General features: G+C 33.2%; 1 protein-coding gene across 7 annotated transcripts in view; it reads left to right on the plus strand.

Moving 5' to 3' along the window:
• The window catches only part of LOC110464603 (atrial natriuretic peptide receptor 1-like), a 405,449-nt gene that overhangs the window by 317,798 nt on the left and 75,357 nt on the right, over positions 1-12,294 (plus strand). For all 7 annotated transcript variants that reach the window (XM_021519912.1, XM_021519909.1, XM_021519914.1 and 4 more), the window contains one exon: positions 5,818-5,944. In XM_021519912.1, coding sequence (XP_021375587.1) covers positions 5,818-5,944 — 127 coding nt within the window. The remainder of the gene's footprint in view (positions 1-5,817; positions 5,945-12,294) is intronic.

Here is a 12,294-nt window from a genome sequence, read left to right on the forward strand (position 1 = left end):
GGTTCTACAAATGCTGAGAATTTTAAACTTTTTCACATCTGTTAGAGGTTTTATTTTAAAATAGGTATACTTTTGAATAACATCTCTAATGAAAAGTTGTTTGTCGAGGTACTTTTGTGTCAATTTCGTTAACAAAATACTTGAATTTAGCTCATGCCTGTAAATAATTTAACTTGAAAAGACTTTCGTTGTTGTAAATCGTCATAAATACTAAAACAAACTGTCACACACTGTAAAAACCCGGTTTCCATATCGTTTCTTGATTGAAATTGTTTTACAAATACTGTGTTTTTATTTGATGATTATAAAGTTCCATACACGTTTACTAATATTGTGTTGACCTTTTTTCTTGCAATACAGACAGTACAAGACTGGCAACTTTTCCACTTGACTTATGCAAAGCTATTATTTGAGTTAGATCATTTAAGCATCTTGAAATCAGATAAATGTTGTAGGTTACTTTCTATAAAAAAAATTACTGAACTGGGTCTCTTGAAGTCTATATATTATATGAAATCAAAAAAAGAAATTGTTCCAATCATTTGATTGGACTTGTACGACGAAAATGAGAAATTGTCTCAGACAGGCTGAGAAGGTTTAAGTGTAGACTCTTCTAGAGAACTGATAATGTATCAGTACTGTAGGTAGAGATCGAAATCTTAGGTTTGATGTATTGTACTAATCTTGTTGTTTGGATTGGTGGGGGATTGACTTGTGTAGTGACCTGTGGGTGTATGGTGGCTGTTGTGTATAGGATCAGGTAACTAAATTGCCTGACATTGTTAAAAGACTATATATACCAAAGAAGGTAACACATTTCTATGTAAAACTGTTCCCTCCAATTTCGTTTTATCCCGCCTCCCATTCTTACATATCATGTCCATTCTTCTTGATGGAAAGAGTTGTTTAATACATAGACAACAATCTACTGTGTGGTATGCTTGTCTGAGGGATTTTTTCGTTGACTATGCGATTAATAGTCCCTTGGGCCATTTGTGTAGTCTCCATATATATATACACCCAATGCCGACTCTTTGTTAAGGGTGTTTAGACACCTATAAGACCTTACGAGTTCATTGTAAGTGATCGTTATCTTTACATCACCTACTGTTAGTATGAAAGGCCACATATTGTTAAATAAAGACATTTCCTTCCAATCAGGTGTTATCCCTCAACGTTAAAATTTTAACTTAAAATGATGTGTGTTTGGACTTTTGAATTGTAAAAATATTGTATTGCAAAACATAAGCTTTCTCCTCGATATCGTAAATTATCAAGAAATATCAACGCCTATGTGCTCTTTAAACATGATAAACAAATCAAGCGGAGAATCGTCATAGGAGAATTGTTTTTCTTTCCAAAGATCTTTTAATGTCCCCACTAATTCGATTATGTGTTCGTGTTTTTATTTCATGCCAGTCGTACGACCAACCTCTCTCGATCAGCTTCTCATCATCGCAGTGGTGTACCTTGTAATATCTACACAGAAACAACTTAAAAATCGCGGAAGGTCTACTCCTATGTCTTTAAAATGTTCTTAATATGGTATGAGGTTATTCAAAAATAAATCTGCATAAACTCTACGGTATCATCATTTGTAAGTATACGCAATCTTTCGACCACCTTTTATATTCGATTTCTACACAATCGTAGGCTGTTCATGAGCATAAATGTACTCCGCATATGAAAAAGGTGACTTTATCGCTGTGTCCTGAATAGAAAAACCCGTTAAGAGCAAGCTGGTTTGGAGTCTGATGCACTTGTTGTGGCCAGTCCTTAAAGGTTTTTATACGGTCCTCACAATTAATTATTGACTAATACTCTGCTCGAATTTGATATGAAGTATGGCGGATATAATCTGCTGTAATATCTGACATGTCAATGTATAAAATCGCATATACACTGTAAGCTTTCCGATAGAAACATTTTTTTTTTTTAAATCTCCTGTTATTTTTATACTCTTGCCATCTGCTTTTAGAGTGTGGAAAGAATTGAGATTTTAAGAATTTAATTATGCTTACAATGTACTGAAAGAAGGAAACTTGTATATGCATGATTTCTTTTTTCTTTAGATCAAATTGATGCTTTATTTGAATAGATGTAGTATGAGGTTCCATTTTCCTCATACATTTCCATATACATATCATCAGAATTGGAATAAAACAGAGAGCAGCTTCAGATATCATGATTCCTGTTTAGTGTTTAGTGAATGATTCCTGTTCAGCGGTTAATGAATTGAGTGTTTCAATAAATTGATTGGTTTAATCATATAGGATCTGAGTGTTAATTTGCATAACTTTTAGTGAGATCAAGTTTCAAAACGCTTTAGGTTAACAACTTCAAATCGAGTGTAAAGTTGCACAACTTCTAATGAGTTAAACTTTCAAAATGCCACAGGTTATCAACTTCAAATGTATAGATTATTAGTGTGATGTTGAATAACTTCTAGTTAGTAGGATGATTATTTTTTTTAATTGCTTTAGGTTAACTAGATGTGAACCAGCTGCTATACAAAGTGGTGTGTGTGCTGATTATGAAATCCTATTACTGTTCATCAAATATCAATCTTATATCTTTTACATAAATTGTGATACTTGAGTTGGCTATATTTTGATATTAATTTATGTAGTAATAACATATGAATGATGATTCGATGCTGTTTTGAACAATATACACCATATTTGTTGATTTTGTTTTAGAATTAACATTTTTATGTCGTGGTAACATATCTTATAGAAAAATATAGTTTTGTTTCTATTGTATAAACAAAGTATCTCAAAAGGATTTAGTTTGAATAAAACTATAGCTGAATCATATAAATTATTCTTACTGTTTGTTGTACTTCTTTGAATAAACTCTAATTTGTGCTATGCTAAAAATGTTTCCACATATTGAAGTTATACAAACTGGATTCTAAAGAGTTAAATATTTTTGTGACATTATATCATATGAACTTTTAAAAGTAAGAAAACTAAATTTTACATTATCAACTCACACTTAAAAAAAAAAATCCTAAACCTACCTTTTGTCAATATTTAAAAAAGAAAAAGAAAAAAACACCTACTTTATGATAAGCTTAACTTGTTTTCATTAATGTTTAATAGAATGTTGTGTATATATTGTTGATTAGAAAAGTTTTTTGATTGGGCATACTATGTATAGCCTCATAGACATTGTTGTATCTACTAGTCCTAGCCGTTGGCTATGGTGATGATTGAACTCACACATTTGGAAATTTTATCTCTCACCTGATTTACACATGTCGCATTCAGCGGTCATCTGGATTTGTTAAAATATAAAACTAATGATAAAAAGCATGTTCGTTTACACACAATTTAATTATTTAAATATACATACTGTTGACAATATAATAAAGACAAGACAGACAATCAGTTAACATTTTAATAACAATACATGGGTTAGCGAATACATATTCGAGCTGTTGTCTTAAAAGTCTCCACATAAATGAATAAAAATGATAGTCGTTATGGTTTTATGGAGCGACTTTCTGACCGGTGTATAGATTGAATGATTTCATTAATCTTCTTTCTGCTTCACATCTTTTTTTAGTTCCCTACTTCTCCATTCTAAGCTAGACACATTTGAAATATAATCGTTTCTCATGTCGTTGTGAATTTTCCATCGATTCACTTCCTTTATAAAATGTCCTATAACATCATTTTCAAATGATTGTTGATACAAGTAAAAGCATACACAAAATTAAATAAAGAGTCTCGATATAAGTTCTTTCATTCGCCATTTTAGGGGTTGTTTTAAGTGTGCATATCAAACAAAGAGTCTCAGTCTGACAATGTCTATTTTCTTCACAAATTTGAGAATGTTCCCACCGAAATGTTGTTTCACATAGTCTTCAGAGCGGAAACACTCCTCTTCCATTAACGGTTGTAACACGTGTGAAGGAATACAGGACTGAATAGTAAATTGGCGCCACAGTTTCTCCACTTTTAAATGGTTGACGGTTGACAGGGCTTCTTCGAAATATCTATCTATTATGTCTTCACTATCAAGTATGACACAGACATGTCCTTGCTGGTTAGCTTGACCCTCCACACATCCTGCAAATACACACAATTTTGATGTGACGTCTTTCACGCTCAATGTATAAGCTAGGCATAACAAGTTTTTCCACAATCCTCTTATAAGCGTTTTTCTCGATATCATGTTTGATATAAGCATGAAGTCTCTCCTTAAATATTTCCATTATAATTTACCACGATATTGTGGAACCTTAGACGTATAGGGGTATGACCATTTGTAAATACACACAATCAGTCGACCACTTTTTATGTTCGATATCAACATAGTCCGAGAATGCCCAGGAGCTTAAATGTACTCCACACATGAAACAGGTGACTTTATCGCTATGTCCTGAATAAAAAAAAATCCGTTACGGGCGAGTTCGTTTGGAGTCTGACGTATTTGTTGGGGCCAGTTTTGGAACGGATTTTTTTTTTATATACTCAATTGTTACATTGTCATGTTAAACTTTTAAAGATGTTGATTATTAAATTTGTTAGTATTGAAACATTATATGTGTCGAAAATCAAGTGTTAATAAGTTTGAATTATTCAGTCGATATATCCTAACATAGTTGATTTTCTTGTTGGCTTAAATGATGTGTACATTTTGTTGATTAATAAAATTGTTTGTGTTGAATCTTTCATTCTAAGTCCATTTTTGTTTTTAGTTTCTGGTGAGGTTTTCCTACTACATTGCTGCTGTTGACGTGCTTTGTATCATGTTAATAGCTTTTACTTGTGGTTTAGCTATTCATGAAATATACTTTGTAGCAGAGTGTCTTGCCGATAATACTGATAAATAGTCAATGTATTCCATTTGCGTCCTGTCGTGACTTGTTTAACCGAATTCAAAGGCGTCAATAACTAAAGACTCTATTTAACTCTCCACACTATTGTGTTATACATTTCAGCTATACCCTACACACGTGTCCTGCTGAGTTACCTTAAATTCTCCTAACAACATACATTTCAGAACATTGACACCTATCGGTGAGAAGAAGTTTAGCAATAGGCCTAGTCATGAAGATGAAAAACCTGTAACCGGCCGACATCTCAGATAAAGGTTAACCTTGTATATATATATATATAAAATTTGATTCTGTCGTCATGATTTGTTTTAATCAGAGACTATTTCTAACTATAAACAAAACATCAATCCGCCTGAAGAAGCCCTAGAAGGCAGAAAGGCCTAGCGGTCGATCTGAAAAATTTGTTTTTATTCTATATTTTCCTTTGCAAGGACTTATTTATTTATTATCTACTATATATATATATTTCTATATATATATATATATACACAGTCATGTTCAATCATGCATCACTCCCTCTACACAATCCCTAATCTGTATCTCGGTATGGATTTTATCGTAGACATGACCTGTTTAAATTTGATTCTGTCGTCATGATTTGTTTTAATCAGAGACTATTTCTAACTATAAACAAAAGATCAACCCTCCATACTATTGTGTAAATCCTACTGAGGTGGGGGATGTTAGACATTCCTGTGACGGTAGATAGATATGTCGCCTCTGATCTAGGTTACCCTCTAAGGTTAAGGTTACCTCCACACATTCTTGTGACGTTAGACATTCCTGTAATGTCAGATAGATATGTCACCTTGACCTAGGTCAAGGTTACCCTCTACCTATATTTACCGGTGTCACCTCCACACTCCCTCCACAAAAATGTGTGGAGGAGATACCGGTATATATACCCTACTTCTCTATTCCTCTCATACAAAAATGACAATGTAACATTGACCTTGTTTGTTTTGTAGACATATCAAGCTTGAGGCCGAGCTGGCGGAGATGAACTGGCGGGTACGATGGGAAGACATCATGTTTGGTTCCATGGAAAACGATAAGAAGCTTAAAAGACAGGGGAGCAGTGTGAGCCTAAACAGGGTAGGTCATAGGTCATAGGTCATAGGTCATAGTGGCATTTTAGCCAATCACGTCCATCGAGCGTGCTTGACTGCACTGTGAGTGTAGATTCACATACTGTAAAAGTGGCAATTTTCGCGGTGTGGTCATTCTCGCTTTGAGTACATAAGCGCGAAAATATCTACCCGCGAATATGTTTTTTCATAGAATAAGAACCGTTATCAACGTGGAAATTGCCACACTGCCACCAGTTTAACGACTTGCAACATGAATATTTCCACATCTAAACTTCCTCTTATACAGTATAACATTTGATAAAATCAGCAAAAGCGGGACACGAAATATAATTTCAATATTAATATGCAGTTATGCTAAGTTGATAATTAGAAGAAGTGGTGGTGTCGTAGTAGACACATACAAGAGCTTATTTTATCAATCAGCGATTTTGATAAAAAAATAAATACTCAAATCTTATGGTAAGTAACTGTTGAAAGACTGATGAAATTTAACTGCACAAAAAATAATGTATGTTTAAAATGAACAATTTCAACATCTTTAAACAATTAATATCGTGATGAAATTAATATGTGATGAAATTAACATCGTGATGAAATTAATATCGTGATGAAATGGTAAAAAATCCGTTTCAATCGATTGGAATTTCATAAAACATTCCCACTTAACTAACCACACAATTACATCAAAGTTTTGCTTTATACACGAACAAAGTATGTACGAATTACATTGGTTTGTGTATGGAGAAAAACGTTGACATTACACATTTCCAAACTGATTAAATGACCTTAGCTGTTGATAGGACGTTAAACAAAATCAAACAAACAAACAAACAAACTGATTAATTGTATTGATGTAGGCTATACACTTCAAGTAATGGTCATTACATAACACTGTACAAAACCCAACTGCAACAAACCAAATGCATCTACAAATGACACACCTAGGTCCAGTTAGTTTAGTCGAACTAGCGTAGTACCGTTCTTATCATATTTGGCCTTTATCCAGTGTACCTTCCGCGTACCCTTTTCTTTCATGTTGTAAAGAAAACTCCTTAATCGATCGCGAGTTTCTAAACTGAGGTAGTGGCCATTTCAGCAAAGTTTTCAATACAGTTATGGTGGATATTACATTGTTTTGATCACATCTATTGAAGTCGAAGTTAAAAAGGGGGGTTTTCTCGACGTCCAGTACATATGTGTGTGGTCAGTGTTGGTCAGATGTGTTATTTGACGACAAACGTCTTAGTTGTAATGTCGGTATGTGTGAAAAGGTTTAAACAACATAATGATATTGTATCGTTACTACTGTATTATAATACGTACCGTATCGTTTCTACTGTATCGTGATATGTATTGTATCGTCACAATTATTATCGTGATACGTATCGTACCGTGGTCACTGTATCGTAACAAAAGTATCGTGGTACGTACTGTACCGGGATATGTACCATATCGATACTTCTATATCGGGATACTTCAATATATTGAGAACTATATTACTGTATCTTGATATATTTCATATACTATCATCCGGGTACTATAAACGTTTTTCTATAAAGGATAAAGATATCGCCGATAACATTTACGGTGTTTATCGTGTACATATACATTGTATACATATTTTAGTGTAGATGAGTTCTATAACCCAAATAGCTTTAGAGTCTTAAAGATAACAAATACATTATGTATTTCACGTGCGTTTGAGTGGTATTTCTACATTTACGTTAACACGTGCACTAAAATACGACGGAGGAACCTTTTCTCTACAGACCAACGGCGACGCATGCGCAGAGGGGCGTGTGTTGATTGAGCGGGCGGACGTCGTCGACCAGTCCTGGTGTAAATGTGGACACTGTGAAGATGCTGACCGACAAAGACGACTGTGCTGCCGCCAACTGGAATTGTTTGGCATTTTCCAAGAGGAAGGAACTTGCGTGACAAAATCTAAAGACTTCCTGGATGTTGTACTCAATAAAGAAGTTCTCACTTCCGTCTTCATTCACGTGATGTTGGTGCGAAGACAACGAGGGGCAGCACCTGTTGCCCTCAGCCCATGGTAAGTGTTAATCGTATGTCAACTGTTCCATGTTCTTTCGCTTTTCGCCACCATTCTTAATGCCATATTATATTGGCGATTCCTTGAACAAGTCTTACCCGATATAGTTAAAAACTTTTTTTCGGGAGAGCAGATTTCCCCGTGTTTGGTAAAAGCAACTTTCTTTCTGAGACTAACTTTTGTGCAACTTTAAGGTCATTTCCAGAGGAATTTTGAAGCGGATCAATCTATAACAGTGAAAAAATCACCAAGAGGCCCCCTAGAAAGAAAGAAAACTTACATTATTACCTGCCTTTATTATACTATCAACGTTTTATTTGGCAATTGGTGGCAATTAAGCGAAAGTTAATTGCATATTACTGTTATCCACTTTCTAAGATAAATATTCTCTTTGTATTATCATCCACTAATGCACTAATGAGTCTTGTTGATCTCGAACAAGTTCGGGATAATCTTTATTTACTTGAAAGTCTTTTTTTCTAATTATTATTAATTATCTTATGTGTTTAGCAATATGTTAATGTCAATTCAGATAATATATCTATTGTTGTTTATTTGGGAAGTGATTTCCTGAATAATCCTTTCGAGGCACACAGTTTTATTCTTCAATATCATTTGTTTTACAGGAGATCATCATGTATTGCCTTCTTTTTCATATTAAATTGATGAGAAAAGTTCATGTGAATTTCAAAATTACTTTAAATCTTTCCGTTAAATACGATGATATTTTTTCATCATAAATATTCGATTGATTGCATACTATATTAATGTTCATCATACCTGTGTATTGTAAAAAGCTTGCAGACATAGTAACTCCAATAAGTTTCTAAAATACTCATTCAAGTAAGAAACATATACTCTATATTTTCATTTCGCCGATTTCTGGTTCATGCTGTTTCATATGTTTTTGGTATGAAAGAACTATATAAAGTTGGCTCCGAAAATACGATTTAAAACTAATTAAAAAAAAAAGGAAAAGGAAGAAAACAGAAAAACAAAAAAAAACAATAAAAACGATAAATAAAAACAATCTCAAAAACCGTGAAAACAAAGTAAACACGCTATGGTACAGAATATATTCCTTGTTTGAATATATATATTCGTATCTATATAATTTGCGGACTGTTTGTAAATTCTAATTATTTTTTTAACTAGTGTTTTGAAAGCATTTATCCTGGTTTACATGACGTATATTATGCCATTAATATTGTTCGGGAATTCTTTGTGAAACCTTTTGCAAACCTCGTCAAAAGGGCGTTTGAAACAAGAACAGGATCAGAATAAACTACAAAAAATAGACATTTTGATGTATGTATTGCATGTAAATTGTGAAAAATAAATCAAATTAATCAGAATGTAATTTGAGCCTATGGAAGCTACGATCGGATAAATGACGAATGACATACCAATATCGGCTTTTTTTTAATGTAAAAGTAATATTTCAGCAGCATGTGTCGAAATTAAAGGATTATATAAAAGTAATAACAGATAGCATAACTGTTAATGATTAAAAAAACAACTAAATACATTTAAAAAACACGTTATAAGGTAAATTAAGATAAGTGATAAGAAAAAAAAAAAAAAAAAAACAAATACACGAATTTTTATTTAATTGATCGTAAATGGTTTAAATCAATATGTCATTCTAACACTTTAGATGATATGTTGATCTTTCTGTAAGGTTGTTAATACAAGCTATATATGTTACCTGACTTTCACAATTATTACCTATTCTGAAGATTTTCGGAAAATAAGGAAAATATTTTATTAACTGCATTCATTCAAAAAACACATATTTAACCTAATCACGTATTGAAAATACTCAGAACCTATTATTTGCAAATCCTCACTAGCTTCACGATTATTACCGTTTATGTTTAGATCGATAATGTTGCCGTTAGTGTAAATATTTCATTGTTTTTAATCAATGATGAATTTGATTCCGTACATATCTTTTGTTATAAATTGTAACTCTTTTTGTAAATATACTACATCAAATATTTCCATTGATGAAACAGTGAACAAATCAGGTTTAAAGAACTGGACCAATGATACGGTTATAATAAGCGTCTGGAACTAAATAGCATACATTAAGTATAATAAGAACCGTTGATATTAAGATACGGTATCAAAATTAAAAATTAAAGCCCTTCGAAATGTTCACATAAATAAAGAATTTTATTACACATATTTCATTTAAAGCTTGTTTAAGCTAGTTTATCTGAAAATAAAGTGTTCTGTTGTATTAAGGTTCATAATCTCATGACACAATCAAACTGTCACACATAGCGTGTGGACACGATGACAAACATCGTTTCCCTCCGATGAATAATTTTGCATACAAGAACATGCATGACAAAGGTTTAATATAATGTGGTTATTTGTAGATAAAACACAAGGGTCACAATAAGTATCAGTAAGCTAACATAAGATCATAGGTCTATATTCAAATAATTTGAAAATATTGGATGTCTAAGACAACACCGCTGATTTGTATCCTTAGGTTAGCTTCCTTTCCGATTAACGAACATGTTTGGAGGTGTATGCAATAAGAGTTTTCATATATGAACACAATAAATGTCTAAATATACCGAAATCAATAAAATATATGTTTTTCGAAAATAAGATAAACCTAGTAAAACTTATATATTAATCAATATTTAGATCAAACAAATGTTTACCACATAGTAGTCACAAGATTCTTTTAATCAAATAAAATGAAATCTGAGCTGCAATAATAATCATAATCAAGACGGCGATTAAGGAATAAATCCTGATTATCAATAATAATAAGATATGTTTAATATGTAATGTCAAATAAACCACGAAAATTTATTTCAGGAAATTGCTTCCCAAATTGACCAATCAGCATCTGTCCCCATAATTGACAGATATTGTTATCTTAAGGTGATGTTTCTGTGTACTGGACATTTTCGCTGCAGTTTAATTATCGCCTTTTCGCCCTCCGTAATGAGAGTATATTCATCATTATGGCTAACAGTGAAAACAACATAACATACACAGTACAATAAATTTAAGAGCGAAATTAACTCTGAAAGTAATTGACTTACTGGGCGAAGGGAGAACGTTTGACCTGGCGCGAAAGTTTTTTGGTAGACAGTTTTTGAATCCATATAGAGTCAAGTCAATCTAGAATCGATGTTTGGTAATCATTCATGAGCTGTTGTCATTTGAAGCTCCTTCAGAAAAACGACATTTATGTTTAACAGACTGTATACTAGGAAATGTTCGCCACAGTTTAATTTTCGCCTTGTGAACTGAGGACCAATTTATCATCACAGCGACCACTAGTCAACAAAACAGTTAACATATCAACTTAATGTGAAAGGCGAAATTACAACTGGAAGAATTCGGATTTTACAGGCGAGGGGCGAAAGTTTGACTGGGCGAACATTTCCCGGCATACGTCATATTCTTGTCCTGAAGTGATGTTGTTTGAAGCCATTTACAGTAGGGTCAGCCTACAGTAATTGTTTCCTTATTTGCAGTAAATTTCGCCTGATGGCCACCAGGCAGTTTTTGTGCTGGATGCACAGGGGGCAGAAATTGAAGAAGGAAAGCCGGATGACCGTTCCTTCGTGCGTGTGTCGTGCTATTAGGACCTCGTTCCCTGACGACGTACCGGAAAACTCGACATACTCTCGAAACAGTTGCACGACAACGAGTTTTAGCGAGATGATGCCTATTGACGCGTGATTTTTGTCGATTTTTATACAGAGTCCCGAATCCGTAACATTTAATATCAAATTTTATAATCAAACACTGCATGAACTGGTATGTATGTAAAACATACTTCAAATTAATATGTTCATATTTGTTTGTTTGCCGTCAGATAAGTTTATGTTATATACAGTGAGGTGTCAAAAGATATTTTCCAGTTACAATAATGTTATCAAGTTTCCAGGATGGATTTATTTAAGTAATTTTCCGTGGCTGTAATAATTAGATTACACTATTTTCCTCCCAATGAAAGTCAATCCGTGAGGAGCAAATGCTACGTTTTGCCGTAAAATGTTATGGTCAATTTACTTACCATGGTCAAGAATCGAAAAAAAACGGATAACGATATGTGCATTACCAAACGACGTGCTGGATAACTACCTACAGACAGTAACTGTGTTTCAAATTTCATCAAGTATGCCAGAACAGGACAAAGGCAAGGGAATAAATCAACATGGATCCAATGGAAAACTAAATAGAATTGAACAAATTTCAGCACGTCACCGTATGTAAATGTATGTTTTAACCGGATTTTTTCATCTCAGAATACGATGTAA

This window comes from Mizuhopecten yessoensis, unplaced genomic scaffold (genome assembly GCF_002113885.1).
Source record: "Mizuhopecten yessoensis strain PY_sf001 unplaced genomic scaffold, ASM211388v2 scaffold11013, whole genome shotgun sequence".
Classification (NCBI taxonomy): domain Eukaryota; kingdom Metazoa; phylum Mollusca; class Bivalvia; order Pectinida; family Pectinidae; genus Mizuhopecten; species Mizuhopecten yessoensis.